The following is a 15,276-nucleotide window of genomic DNA, read 5'->3' as shown; positions in this document are numbered from 1 at the left end:
TTTGTCGCTGCAGGAAGCTCCAAGATGATCTTCAAAGTTCCAAAAATTCCCCCCAAAAAAGCCATCCAATAATCTCTTCTTTGCTGCCAAGGAGAAGAATCAACCCGAGAGCCAAATCCAGAACCAAAAAGCCGCCTTAACTTAATTGAGTTTCCCACTATTTATAGGGGATTAAGGGGTATAACCGCCCCCTTAATTCGCTCCTAAGTGGGACTGAATAGGGTGTAACCGCCCCCTTAAACAGCTCCCCAAATCATAGGGAAAACAATTTTGAAACCGTTGGATTCGTGCTTTGAACGAGTCAAAACGTCAGCCTGGGCGTTCTGGGCCCGAACTTTACGTTTTAGACTTGAAACACAGAGTTGGGCCTATTTTGGTGGCTGAACGCACAGGTCGCGCTGTGTTGTAAATCTGAAACGCGGAGTTGGGACGCAGAGATGAACTCCGCGTTTTGGACCTGAGACGCAGAGTTGGGCTATGTATGAACTCTGTGTTTTGGACCTGAGACGCAAAGTTGTACTCTGCATGAACTCTGCGTTTTGGACCTGAGGCGCAGAGTTGGGCTCTGCATGAACTCTGCGTTTTGGACCTGAGACGCAGAGTTGGGCTCTACATGAACTATGCGTTTTGGACCTGAGACGCGGAGTTGGGCTCTGCATGAACTCTGCGTTTTGAGTCCACGAACTTTGCGTCTGGACTTGAATGCTGGGGATGGCCTCTGCGTTTTGACTCTGGAACGCGTGCATGGCCTCTGCGTTTTGATGTTGTAACACAGGGATGACCTATGCGTTTTCAGCTAGAATGCTGGGGATGAACCCTGCGTTTTGAACTTGAAACGCGGGCATGACCTCTGCGTTTTGCTTTGAAGAGACCGTTAATTTATAGTCTCTTTTGCTAGAGCGTTGCAAAGACCGTCATCTTGTAATCTTCGTCTTTTCTCCTTGAAAATATGAGAGTCGTCAGATTATAACTCCCGATGTTGATTGTAAAGGCTGTTGATTAGAGATTTCATCAGTTGTTGTGAAGATCGTTAGATTGTAACATTCTATGTGAAAGTCTTCAAATTGTAGCATTCTGGAAGCCGTCAAATTGTAACTTCTATCATCGATGTTTGATGGGGATCAACTATCTGTTGTGATTTTTAGACAGTCTACAATAATGCTTCTAAAATGAGAATTAAAAGATGGAATAATGTTGTAAAAGAAAAAAATTATAAACCCAGACTAATTCCAAAAGATGTTGGCCATAGGTGGAATTCCACATGTGCAATGTTAAGTGTAGCAATAGAATATAAAAAATTATAAATAATTTTATAAATTTTTATGCTTCTAGTTCTAGCTCTGATAGTACTCATGGAATAACTGAAGATGAATGGACAATTATATGTAATTTAAATAAGATGTTACAAGTCTTTTATGATACTACAATGTTATTATCTGGCTGTTATTATCCAACAATTATTTTAGCTGCTTTACAAATTTTAAATATTCAAAAAAAATTTACTAAATATCGTATGAATGATACTTTTGGAGCTATAATTTTTCAATGGAGAGTAAATTTAATAAGTATTTTAGGCCTATTCCTCATATTTTTAGTTTGGGGGTTCTTATTAATCCATGCCACTACTAAATAATGAGGCATCCTAGACGGAAAATTCCGTCTAGGATACTCAGAATTCCGTCTAGGATAAGTATCCTAATACGCGTCTAGGAAGTTTCCGTCTAGGATGTAGTATTCTAGACGGAAATTTCCGTCTAGGATACCCATCCTAGACGGAATTTTCGTCTAGAATGTTTTTTTACACTTTTTTTAAAAAAAAAAAGCATTCTAGACGAAATTTGAACATCCTAGACGGAATTTCCGTCTAAGATGTTATGCTACAGTAGTTTTTTTTTTCCCGTAGTCGTCATCGTCGTCTAACAATTATTCGATCAGAACTGAGAAGAACACAATTTAGAGCCACCACAGATAAGCAAACCATTGAATAGATTGATAACGGAATGTAGCGTGGGAATTCATAACACAGCAAAAACCCACCAACAGAACCAGGCTGAGATAAAGGTACAATAGTGGGAGAATATTAAAAGCACCTACTGGGAGAATATTAAAAGAGAGCAAAGTTAAATAACAGGAATATCCCCTGGTGCTTTCTTTGTTTTCCTTAGCTAAAACTCGAACCATTAACTTTCTCAGTACTTCAAGGGAGCGAGAACATCTAGCTGGGAACCAAGCTTCTCATCAGCAACCTTTCCAGCCTTCAGCCTGAGCTTTGCAAGCTGCTTCCTCCTTTCATAAGCCACCTGAGCCTTTTCTTTAGAGTTTTTGTTCTCTAGCTCCTGTGGAGAAGAATTGGAAAAAGCAGATTTTTGGTCATAAGTCGACTCATGCACAGGCATAAGTCGACTTATGGTAAGTCGACTTATGTTGGTGCATGAGTCGACTTACGTTCTGCTCTGGATTGTTGGTTTTTTGCTCTGCTAAGTCGACTTATCAGACCTGATAAGTCGACTTACGATCTGTTCTCCAGTTGTTGTTTTTCGCTCTGCCAAGTCGACTTATGCAGACTGTTAAGTCGACTTATGACGGGTTTTTTGGAAAGTTAGAGTTCCTATTTGCAGTCTGTTTGGGTTTCTGTTTTGGTATAAATACCAATACGATTTGAGGGTTTTGTAGGAGCAAATCTGGGGATTTTGGAGCACAGAAAAGAGAGATCTTTCTGAGCTATTTGTTAGGGTTATTGGTTGAGAGTTTGAGAGATTTGTTGGTGAGATTAGTTGGTTCGTTTGAGCGATTTGTAATCTCAATTTGTACTCTCCTTCTCTATTAGTAAAAACCCACCCCCCTTCTTGCCCCGTGGACGTAGGCAATTGCCGAACCACGTAAAACTTTGGTGTTTGTGTTTTGTTTGGTCTTTCTCTCGGCGTTTGTTGGTTTGGTTTCTCAAAGCATCATAGTTGGCTGTTTGTTTGGCTTCCGCGCCGTGCACAACAAGTGGTATCAGAGCTCGGGCAACGCTTGGGCTATTTGGAGGAGTAGATCGCTTTGGAAGTTCATCTAGGGCTTCGTTTGGTGATAAAGGTGGGATCTTTTTGGTAAAAATCTCGTCTTTTTCAGTTTGGATCTATTTCTCGTTTGTTTCCGCATTGGTTTGGTGGTGCCTTGAGGATTATGGCCGAGAAAGAAGGAGTTGTGGGCAGTACTTCCGGCGTGAAGACCGTCCAAAGCTTGAATATCCACTCGATGAAGATTGACGTGGAAAAGTTCAATGGCACAAACAATTTTGGACTTTGGCGATGCGAAGTCATGGATGCGCTCAACGCGCAAAATTTGGAAGATACATTGGAGTTGGTCGGGAAACCGGATAATATTGATGAAAAGGTTTGGAAAAAGATGAATCGAACGGCGTGTGGTGTGATTAGGTCTTGTCTCACTCAAGATCTAAAGTATGATGTGATCAATGAGACTTCTGCAAAGAAGATTTGGGAGATCCTTGAGAGCAAGTATTTGACCAAGAGTGTGGAGAATCGCTTGCATTTGAAGAGGAGGCTTTACCGCTTCCAGTTGAAGAAAGGAACCTCCATTGGTGATCACATGAACCACTACACGAAGCTTCTTGCGGATTTGACGAATGTAGATGTGGTGATTGAAGATGAGGACAAGGCGTTGTTGTTGTTGAGTTCCTTGCCCGACGAGGAATATGAGACCTTCGTTCTTACTCTTATTAATGGGAAGGCATCTCTTTCGTATAGTGAGGTCACCGCTGCACTTGTGAATTATCAGCTTCGAAAGAAGGATAAGGAGACTTCGTTTGAGCCGGTAGCGGGGGCGTTGGTCGCAAGAGCAAAGGGTCCAAACCGTAGTGGGAGGTCGCAGTCTAGAGGGGCACATCTTGGAGTTCGTAAGAATCAATGTGCCTTTTGCAAAGAAGATGGACATTGGAAAGCCGATTGCCCAAAGTTAGTTGATCGAGCCGGGAAGAATAAGGGAAAAGCTATTCAAGCTTCAGAGGCGAATGTTGTCAAGGCTAGTGGCAACGATTCAGATTCGGATTCTTCGGGCTACTCGTTATCTGCACTGCCGTCAGTTTGTGTTGCCTACTCTACAGAGTGGATATTGGATTCGGGTGCTACATACCACATTTGCCCTAGGAGGGATTGGTTCTCCAGCTTTCAGGAGTTGGAAAGAGGGGATTTCGTGCTCATGGGGAATGATCACAAATGCTCTATTGGTGGTATTGGTACTGTTCGGATCAGGATGAGTGACGGGGTGATTCGGGAGTTGGTTGGAGTGAGGTTCGTTCCTCAGTTGAAGAAGAACATCATTTCACTTGGAGCTTTGGAGGCAGCTGGCTATAGGGTGACCTTGGCGGATGCACGCTTGAAGGTTACATTTGGGTCCATGATTGTGATGAAGGGCGTCAGAAGAAGAAATTTGTATTATTTGCACGGAAGCACGGTGATTGATAGGGAAATGACGACTTCATCAGATTCGGCTAGACTGTGGCATTGTTTGGTGCTGGGGTATATGATTGGTAATACCGTGCATTGGTTGTTGAGGAGTGCTATGACCTGCAGATTGAAGTCCTGTGAGCACATTAGGATGAGCGAGACCGTGGTGGAGTTTGGCACTTCTATCCATCGAGCGAGGGGTCTTTTTGGAGGTGTTCAGTCAGGCATTTGGGGGCCTTCCAAGGAGGCATCATTGGGAGGTAATCGTATCTTGGTTTCCACAGTTGGTGATTGTTCTAGGCATTATTGGGTCGCGACCAGTTCCCGTTGGTGTAAAGTCCTAGAAGTCAACAACAATTGGAAGAAGTGTATTGGCAGAAAGGTAACTCATTGTTTCAGCTTTGGTAGGGGTCCTTTCTTGCGTTGGTGCCGAGCTCACGGCAATAGGAGACACTTCATTGGTGTGGAGACTTTGGGGCGACGAGATGAGATGACAGTTTCGATGGGTCGTTCCTTTCTGGAGGAGGATCGGCGTTTGATGTCGAGCATTGGCATTGGTGTGCGGGCTTCGACATATTTGGGTCATCTTATGCATAGGTCGCCGACTGCTGCTTTAGGAGTTATTAGATCTGGTGGAGCTGCTTCAGATTTTGGGTCGCGTCGGATATTTGGATACCCAGCATTTGGTCACATCGTGGATGTGAGATTGGATCCGATTGCGCGTTTGGGGTTCGGAGGCTCAGTTGATTATCGTTTGGGAGCTTCTGATTTTGTTCTGAGCAGGTATGTCACTTTTGACTCTCGGCAGGTGGAGAGTGTTGATCAGGTCATTTGGATATCGCAGCAGGTGGAGAGTGATGCTACTCCACGTTGGGTGGAGATTACTCCACATACTCCAGATCATACTGCGTCATTTGGGATTCCAGCTAAGGTGACACAGGTTGGAGATCATTTGGTTTTGGATGCAGATGATGGATTGGTTTTGGATTCAGTTGCAGCTGGTAGATATAGTTTGGATATGGCCATTGGTTTACCTCAGGTGGAGGTGTTTGATTTGTCTCAATTTGGGGTCATTGGGAATACTATCAGTTGCAGATCGTTTGGTGATATTGGAGAAGAGTTGCAGACTTTTCTATTTGATTGAGGGCCTTTGGAGGCCGTTTGGGTGAACTACGTGAAGGCTTGATTCCTTGGGCAAAGGATACGTAGGCAGTCATTTTGATGCAGCCGATTTGGTGAGCGACATCGACATTTGGGGTGAGTGTTCACACTCTCATTTGGGTCTCAGCATGTGAGGCATTTGTTTGGTTGGTGTCGGCTCAGTTTTGGGAAAACTTCGCCGAGGTGGAGAATTGTGGAGAAGAATTGGAAAAAGCAGATTTTTGGTCATAAGTCGACTCATGCACAGGCATAAGTCGACTTATGGTAAGTCGACTTATACAGACTGTTAAGTCGACTTACGTTCTGCTCTGGATTGTTGGTTTTTTGCTCTGCCAAGTCGACTTATCAGGTCTGATAAGTCGACTTATGATCTCTTCTCCAGTTGCTGTTTTTCGCTCTGCCAAGTCGACTTATGCAGACTGTTAAGTCGACTTATGACGGGTTTTTTGGAAAGTTAGAGTTCCTATTTGCAGTCTGTTTGGGTTTCTGTTTTGGTATAAATACCAATACGATTTGAGGGTTTTGTAGGAGCAAATCTGGGGATTTTGGAGCACAGAAAAGAGAGATCTTTCTGAGCTATTTATTAGGGTTATTGGTTGAGAGTTTGAGAGATTTGTTGGTGAGATTAGTTGGTTCGTTTGAGCGATTTGTAATCTCAATTTGTACTCTCCTTCTCTATTAGTGAAAACCCACCCCCCTTCTTGCCCCGTGGACGTAGGCAATTGCCGAACCACGTAAAACTTTGGTGTTTGTGTTTTGTTTGGTCTTTCTCTCGGCGTTTGTTGGTTTGGTTTCTCAAAGCATCATAGTTGGCTGTTTGTTTGGCTTCAGCACAGTCATTTACTTGCAGCAACCATAGGGTTTTAATCACAAAGGTAGGAAAACCAATCAATGTAAAAAAAAACGAGAAATAACAAAAGACTACAACAGCATTCATGAAGTATATGAAGTAAAACAGAAAAGTATATGACAACTATTAACTTAGGAAATGTGACAGCAAATTATATCTGCAATAATCAAATGCTAATTGAGCTATAAAGGCATCAATGTCATTGATCAGCTTACAATAGATTAAGAGTCATTTTATTCGAATGAGATGAAAAATAAAGGCATCAATGTCATTGATCAGCTTACAATAGATTAAGAGTCATTTTATTCGAATGAGATGAAAAATCACCTTGTACTCCAGTTTCTTTGATGGTAGACATGAACTCCTGAGTACCACGCTTCAAAATAGGGTTGTAATATGAAAACAATGCAATTGGGCAAGATAGCTTGGGTACAACCTATAAGAAAACAATTGCATGGACACAAAAATTATGTCAAAACAGGCAGACTGCATAAACCCCTAAGGGCATTAGCATGAAGTTTAAAATATAGAAGCTGTTCCAACTTAAAATCAAGATTGTATACAGGCTACATTAATATTCAACTTTTAATGTTCATATTAGCTGGATATAAATACTTGCACTATCACTTGTCTATTAACTTAGGTAACACTAGTCGTACTTAATGCTAATAATACCAAACTATATACTAAACAGTTAAAACACAAAGGAGACTAAACAGAAAACCTCTGGAAATGTGGACTCATTACTCTAGGAACAGAGCCCTTAATGCAGATTTTTTTTTTAGTCACTGGGTAAACAACATCAGTTTTTCCTTACCCATATGAATATACCCTTTTTGAATACATCAGTTTTTCCTTACCCATATGAATATACCCTTTTTGAATACATCAGTTTTTCCTTACCCATATGAACTGCTTATCTTTCTCAGTCCATGAACTTAAACGGAAGCCATAGAAAGAGCCCTCAAGCTAAGTTATCCAGAGTAAAGACATCTCCAAGCTTGGATACACATCAATCTCTCGACCAACATTATTCACTCTAGTTCCTCTCAAGCCATTAACCTCTCAAGCCATTAGATATGGAGCAGGCATATCCAATTTGCATCAACAATTCGACTTTACCCCGGCAGTTTCCCACAACTTATTACAATTTGTTAATGATGACAGCTATAAAGAAGCTGTCAATGTTTAAGAGTAACAAAGAAGTTGATAACGCTGAGCGTTACAAAGAGGTATAATTGACATGTGAATATAAATGATGACAACAATACCTAACAGATGAGTGTGCAACTTTAGTTCCATTAGGCAAATTTGGGGATGTACCATGGTTCTGAGTATGAGCAGAAGCAGAGTCTTCTTCATCGCTGGCCAAAAAAAACATATGAGCACCAAGATTAAGGGATATTCTTTACATAAGAGAAGTTGGGACCCCAGGACAAACCTTCCTCGTTGAAGTAATCTTCTTCCTCTTTCTCAAGGGCCCGCTCATCAGTTCTTTTTCTGCAGTCCACTATGTTAACGGCATTCTTTGTCTCACAAGGCTCAAGTGACTGTAAGAGGGATTAACGGGAAATTAGTTCCCCAAATAATTTATTGCATGAGCAACAGAGCAAGTTTTAATGTTCAACCATTAGTCTTGATTCTATATTTTTGTCTTCAAACTCTAATAATAACCAGGTGGAGGATTCACTTCTAAACCCTTTAAAATCCGTGTAAATATTTCTAGTAACTATTCCATAACGACTTAAAATTTGATGCCATCTGAATGGGTGATCTCCCTTTTTCCCCCCATTTTGCTTGTATGTTCATCCAAGAAACTCTAGTTGTATGCCTCCTAATCCTCGAAATGACCCATTATGCCATCCCAAAATTAAACCACAACGCTAACTTAAAGCAAACCATTACTCTTTGGAACTCAAGAAATTAGTCTACTACTGTCTACAATTAAAGACATTTCACATATTTAAATCTAGCTATAGCTCCCAAACCAATCAAATTCAACAGAAAACGAACGAACGCCAAAAATCCACAACCCTAACCCTAACCCTAACCCTAGAAGAAGGGGGAAACCAAAGTACCGAGGTCCCGGAGATCCTGAAAGTGCTGCTGCATGGCTGCCTCCTCCTTGAGGATAAGCTGTGCGGTCTTGTTGGATCGCCGAGGGGCGTCACCGACCATGAAGAGAGCTTCGAGGAGGTGATCGGCCCCGAGCCTGATGTCCGCGATGAGGCGAGAAGGGGGAAACCAAAGTACCGAGGTCCCGGAGATCCTGAAAGTGCTGCTGCATGGCTGCCTCCTCCTTGAGGATAAGCTGTGCGGTCTTGTTGGATCGCCGAGGGGCGTCACCGACCATGAAGAGAGCTTCGAGGAGGTGATCGGCCCCGAGCCTGATGTCCGCGATGAGGCGGGAGGCGTGGGAGAGCCTCTTTTTGCTTTTTATGGGCTAAATGTTTGGGCCAGCTGAATCAGCGTCACACTCCCCAAGGTTACAGGTCGTTGTTTTGGATGAAATGCAGGTTATAGTTCGTTGTTTTACAGTCAAATTTCAATATAGATGTCTGTCTGGTTGAGATTTCGTTGCAAAATAACGAAATAAGCTAGAACTATATCAGCTGTAATTGCGTACAATTTAATGAGTGTTATAAGTTATAACAACAAGAGTTGGAGTGATAGAAGTTATAAGCACATTTGTTGTTACTAATAAGTGGAATGCACGTACATATATATATGATAACATATTTTATCAATTTTCTTATCATTAAAAAGTATTTTTATAAATTACATTTTAGTAAATGCCTAAATATACGGAAAGGTTAGGAGGTCCATAATTGATAAGATGTTTTGAATAACTAGTTAAAGTTTAATTATAACTAATAGTATAATTGCAAGTTGTCAAAATTTGAGAGGGCAAAAAAAAAGAAAATTAAAAATTTTGGCATCAGAATTATCTTTTATAAGTAATATAGATACAGATGTGAGCTCCAGCCCCTCATCCTCCTCTTAGAAATGTATGTCACTTTTCACTCTTCCATCTTTTTTAAGTGTAAAATCCATATCTTTTTCGAATTTAAAAGTTTTCTCTAGAAAGTTTGACTATTTTCATTCTTGCATCTCCTTCTCAAATTTAGAATTTTATGTGTGACTTTTTTTTATTAAAAATCATATATTTTAAAGAAAAAAACAATACAAAATCAAATAGGCAGTAACATATTTTTAAAAAGAGCCTTATTTAACATGTAATTAATAATTAATTGAAAATATTTTTTAAAAAGCAAATATAATTGTTCTGTTTATATCCTCTAATGCTCAATAAACTATTATATGAATTTTAAGCTTAATTGATTCCTCTTATAAAAATAAAGGACATAATAAGTATTTTTTAAATGCATAAAAGATATATAATATCTTGTTATTCGGATTGATATTTTTTTACTAGAGATACTACAAATGCATATTAGGGCCTGTTTGTTTCGCAAAAAATTGCAGAAAGTGGGGGGAAAGAAAATGAATTTTGATGTTTTTCTCTACTTTTTAATGTTTGGTTCGTCAAAATTCAGAAAGAAAGTGAGGGAGAAAATGAGTTGTCACTATATTATTGGATGAGATGAGTAGTTTCGATTCTTAGATTATGGATTTGTGGCTAATTTTGATGATCAAGATGTCTAATCTTAACTTTTCAATTATAATGGACATATTAACAAACTCTTTTGTATCACATGAACTATGTTTTTCTCCATACTATCTAGTTTTCTCATATCCGTTTTGTATCCGCATGCATATCCACTCATATATCTGCATGTATATCCGTAACCGTATCCGATTTTAGCGGATATGGTTATAAATTTTTCTTACCGAGGTATATCCGTATCTGTATCCGAGATGGGTAAGCGGATATGGATATGATAAGCATCAATTCTTCAGGCTATTCATGCCCTGCTTTACCGTCGGTTTGCTATGCGGATTCCACGGAGTGGATGATGGATTCGGGAGCTACATATCACATCTGCCCTAAGAGGGAGTGGTTTTCTAGCTTTGAGGAGCTGGAAAGAGGGGATGTCGTGCTTATGGGTAATGATCACGTATGCCCTATTGGTGGTATTGGTTCAGTCCGGATCAGGATGCATGATGGTGTAGTGAGGGAATTGAAGGAAGTGAGGTTCGTGCCGCAGTTGACGAAGAACATCATTTCTCTTGGGACTTTGGAGGCAGCAGGATATCGAGTGATCTTAGAGGATGCTACAGTGAAGGTCACGAAGGGTTCTATGGTGGTGATGCGAGGTGTCAGGGAAAACTACCTATACTACTTGAAGGGCAAGACAGTTACAGGGGGTCTGGCAGCTTCTATCACTACAGAGGAGGACACTACCACCTTATGGCACATGAGACTTGGACACACAGGAGATAAGTCCCTACAGTCATTGGCTAAACAGGGGCTATTGAAAGGTGCTAAGACCTGCAAGATGGAATTGTGTGAGCATTGTGTACTTGGGAAGAAGACTAGAGTGAAGTTCGGCACCGCTGTTCATAACACCCAAGGTACATTGGATTATATTCACACGGACGTTTGGGGTCCTTCCAAGAACACATCTCTTGGTGGGGCCAACTATTTTGTCACTTTCATTGATGATTATTCCAGGAGGAATTGGGTATACCCGATGAAGCATAAACATCAGGTCCTGGATATTTTTGTGGAGTGGAAAAAGAAAGTGGAGCTGCAGACAGGTAGAAAGGTGAAGACTCTACGTTCAGATAACGGTGGAGAGTACAAGAGTGATCCGTTTCTGCAGTTTTGCCGGGATCACGGCATTAGAAGATACTTCACAGTTCGAGAGACACCGCAACAGAACGGGGTGGCTGAGAGATTGAACCGTACCTTGCTGAAGAAGGTGCGGTGTATGATGACGCAGAGTGGATTGCCTAGATCCTTTTGGGCCGAGGCGTTGGTTTATGCGAGCCATCTTGTGAACAGGTTGCCGTGCACTGCGATAGACGGGAAGACTCCTTTGGAGCGTTGGTTTGGTTCGATGGCTAGTGACTATGAGTCGCTTCGGATATTCGGGTGTCCAGCTTATTATCATGTCAGTGATGGTAAATTAAATCCGAGAGCGAGGAAAGCAGTCTTTGTGGGATTTAGAGATGGAGTCAAAGGCTTCAAGTTATGGGATCCACAGGACAAGAAGATAGTTATTAGCAGAGATGTCACATTTGACGAGACGTACATGATGAGGCCTCGAGCCCCTCAGCAGGTGGAGGAAGACCAGACAGGAGAGATATCGCAGAAGGTGGAGGATGATGTGACTCCACCCACTCCAGAGAACACTGTATCCATTGAGGCTCCTACAGAGGTGACACTGGGAGGAGATGAGATGACAGATGGGCAGATACAGGATACAGTAGATCATGGGACTCAGGAACAGGGTCATGTTCAGAGGACCATTGCAGCAGATAGACCGAGGAGAGAGATTCATCGGCCAGCTAGGTATAATGATGTCATGGTCGCATATGCATTATCAGTGGAGGTCGTTGATGATATGATTCCAGCCACATTCAGGGAGGCAGAGTCTAGCCCCGATTCGATCAGGTGGAGGGAAGCTATGGAGGAGGAGATGTTGTCTCTTCAGAAGAACGACACTTGGACACTTGTACATCTACCTAAGGGTAAGAAAGCTATTGGTTGCAAGTGGGTATATGCGAAGAAGGAGAGATCTTCTATTGGGGACATTCGGTTCAAAGCCAGATTAGTTGCCAGGGGATATGCACAGCTTGAGGGCATTGATTACAACGAGGTATTTTCACCCGTTGTGAAACATTCGTCGATTCGGATTTTATTGGCGTTGGTGGCACAGTTGGATTTGGATTTGGTCCAGATGGATGTGAAGACAGCCTTTCTACACGGTGATTTAGATGAGGAGATCTACATGACACAACCAAAGGGTTTCAAAGCTGCAGGAAAGGAAAATTTGGTTTGTAAGCTGAAGAAGTCTCTTTATGGTTTGAAGCAGTCACCAAGACAGTGGTATAAGAGATTCGACGGCTTTATGATTGGCCGAGGGTACACAAGGAGCCCATATGACCCATGTGTTTATATGCACAAGCTACAGGATGGTGAGCTCATATATTTGCTTTTATATGTTGATGATATGCTTATTGCTTCCAGGAATTCTTCAGCGATTCGAAAGCTGAAAGAGGAGTTATCATCCGAGTTTGAGATGAAGGATCTTGGAGAGGCAAAGAAGATATTGGGTATGGAGATCAAGAGAGATAGGGTGAGAGGGAGTTTGAAGCTTACACAGAAGAACTACTTGCAGAAGATGTTGAAGAAATTCAGCTTTGATGGCAATGCAAAAGCAGTTAGCACACCATTGGCTCCCCACTTCAAGCTTTCAGCGTTGATGTCACCGGTTTCAGTTGAGGACAGAGATTATATGTCGAAGGTCCCATATGCTAGTGCAGTAGGTAGCTTGATGTATGCGATGGTGTGTACGAGGCCAGATTTGTCACAGGCCATGAGCATGGTATCGAGATACATGCATGACCCCGGGAAGGGTCACTGGGAGGCCGTGAAGTGGATTCTACGGTATGTTCGAGACACCGTGGATGTTGGTTTAGTGTTTCAGAAGGATGAGAAGGACGGGCAGGCTTGTATTAGTTATGTGGATTCAGATTATGCTGGAGATCTTGACAAACGCCGGTCTACGTCAGGTTATGCTTTTACATTGGCAGGTGCACCTGTATGTTGGCGTTGCACGCTTCAGTCCACAGTGGCTCTCTCTACTACAGAGGCAGAGTATATGGCAGTTACTGAAGCTATTAAGGAGGCTTTATGATTGCGTGGATTATTGGAGGACTTGGGGATTGCACATGAGACTATTCGGATATATTGTGATAGTATGTCGGCTATCTATTTGGCAAAGAACCAAGTTTATCATGCTCGCACAAAGCACATCGATGTCAGATTCCACTTTGTACGGGACGTCTTGGATGATGGAGATGTCATATTAGAGAAGGTCCACACAAATGACAACCCTGCAGATATGTTGACCAAAGTTGTTTCAGGAGTGAAATTTGGTCATTGTTTGAAGTTGTTGAACATCCTTCAGTGCTGAGGCCATTGGCGGCCATTTGGGTGAACTACGTTCGGCTTGATTCCTTGGGCAAGAGGATACGTAGGCAGTCTTTAGATGCAGCCGGTTTGATCAGTTGATCAAGATGGGGGGAGATCGTGTTTCAGCTCGAGTATTGTTCCTGGACTTGTTGAGGAACTATTGGATGGTTTGGTGTCGGCTCAGTTTTGGTGGAAACATTCGCCGAGGTGGAGAATTGAAGGAATTTCAGCATCAGCAGCAGAATCAGGAAAAACAGGCGGCGGTCGACCGGTCCGGTCGACCGCATTCGTGCCGGTCGACCGACGCTGTTTTGGGCTGGGCTTTCAGGTTTTCGACCCGATTCGTTTTGTAAGTTCTATATATACCTAAACCTGTTTGATTAGGGTAGAGGTTGGACGAATTTGAGCAGCCAAAGATAGAGAATCATTGCATCCAATTGTGAGAGAGCTTTGAGAGATCTAGAGCTTTGTTTTAGGGTTTGGTCTGAGAGATTTGTAATCCTATTTGTATTCTCTTGATTTCTAGTAGAAAGAACTCCCCCCTCCTTGCCCCGTGGACGTAGGCAACTTGCCGAACCACGTAAATTGTGTGTTCTTGCTGTGATTGTGGTTTGCATATTGTTTGTGGTTTAGTTCTAGTTATTGTTCGTGTTGCCCTAGAAAGCTTCCGCCGCGCACAACATGGCCCAGGTCGAAGGTGACGGAATTACAGGGCGAGGGCATCTTATTTCAATTTTGAGCGGGTTTTTTTTTTGGGTGGGTGGGGGGGGGGATTTTGATTTTTGGGGAAATTTTGATTTGTTTGTTTTTTTAGATGGACCAAACTATCCTCAGACGGAAATTTCCGTCTAAGATGTATGTTAGGGGGGAATTTTCGTCTAGGATACCTGACTATTTTTAAAAAAAATTAAAAAAAAAAACCGTCTAGGATACTATCCTAGATGAAAATTTCCGTCTAGGATGTTTTATCCTAGACGAAAATTATAGAAGGAACTTTTCCGTCTAGTTTAATAGCAAACTAGACGGAATATTTTCCGTCTAGAATGTTCTGTTTTTTACTAGTGATGTTTGAAGGACATTGGCCTTCGAAGTTTGTTACAATCATTATATGGTGGACAGATTATAGACTTAGATGATGGATCCACCCTTACTGCTACTTCTCATCATTTAGCTATTAGAAATTATTTTCAAACATTATATGATGAGTATGTAGCTAGACATGATGTAACTGCATAACAGTCTACAGCTTCGGCGCCTTTGAGCACAAGTCGAGGTAAAAGTGTAAGATTTGATAGGTATGCAACGGTAGCTGAACTAACTGGTGGATCTGGACTTTGGTCAGCATTAGAGGTTTCTGAAATTGATGTATATTTATCTGCTTCTTTAGTTAAGTGTCAAGGAAATACTTTAGATATTTTGCAATGGTGGAGAGTATATAGATTTATTTTTTATCCTATATTTCCACCATGTTTCGTGACTTACTAACAGTGCAGGTTTCGACGGTAGCTTCGGAATCCCCTTTCAGCACAGCAGGACATTTGATCGACGACCACAGGACATGCTTAGATCCGTATATTGTACAAGCGGTGATGTGCATACAAGATTGGTGGAGGTATGAGAAGCGGACGCAAGTCATCGATCGTATGACTGTACTTGAAGATAAATTCGAAGAGTTGGAACTAGCAGATAGATATAAAGATTAAACAATATTC

The 15,276-nt window shown here is 41.8% G+C and overlaps 1 protein-coding gene across 2 annotated transcripts; it reads right to left on the bottom strand.

Moving 5' to 3' along the window:
• LOC109825873 lies at nucleotides 2,001-8,515 on the bottom strand. Of its 2 annotated transcripts, none has more exons than XM_020392782.1 (4): nucleotides 8,088-8,515; nucleotides 7,901-8,009; nucleotides 7,783-7,823; nucleotides 2,001-2,336 (listed from the first exon to the last, which is right to left on the bottom strand). In XM_020392782.1, the coding sequence occupies exons 1-4, from the start codon at nucleotides 8,088-8,090 to the stop codon at nucleotides 2,190-2,192; spliced, it is 300 nt and encodes a 99-aa protein (XP_020248371.1). In that variant the 5' UTR covers nucleotides 8,091-8,515; the 3' UTR covers nucleotides 2,001-2,189. The 2 variants fall into 2 exon arrangements, 1 of the variants encoding a protein (XP_020248371.1); XR_002243117.1 differs by adding an exon at nucleotides 6,787-6,895 and having other exon boundaries at nucleotides 2,263-2,336; nucleotides 7,731-7,823; nucleotides 7,901-8,515.

Source organism: Asparagus officinalis, chromosome 10 (genome assembly GCF_001876935.1).
Source record: "Asparagus officinalis chromosome 10, Aspof.V1, whole genome shotgun sequence".
In the NCBI taxonomy this organism is placed as follows: Eukaryota; Viridiplantae; Streptophyta; class Magnoliopsida; order Asparagales; family Asparagaceae; genus Asparagus; species Asparagus officinalis.
This window is presented reverse-complemented; position numbering and strand designations above follow the sequence as displayed.

Excerpts from the sequence above, each read along its gene's own strand:
- LOC109825873 (XM_020392782.1), bottom strand. Across the intron at positions 7,824-7,900 it reads AGATTACTTCAACGAGGAAG|CGATGAAGAAGACTCTGCTT; the intron begins GTTTGTCCTGGG and ends TTTTTTGGCCAG. Across the intron at positions 2,337-7,782 it reads TGCTCATACTCAGAACCATG|GAGCTAGAGAACAAAAACTC; the intron begins GTACATCCCCAA and ends TCTTCTCCACAG.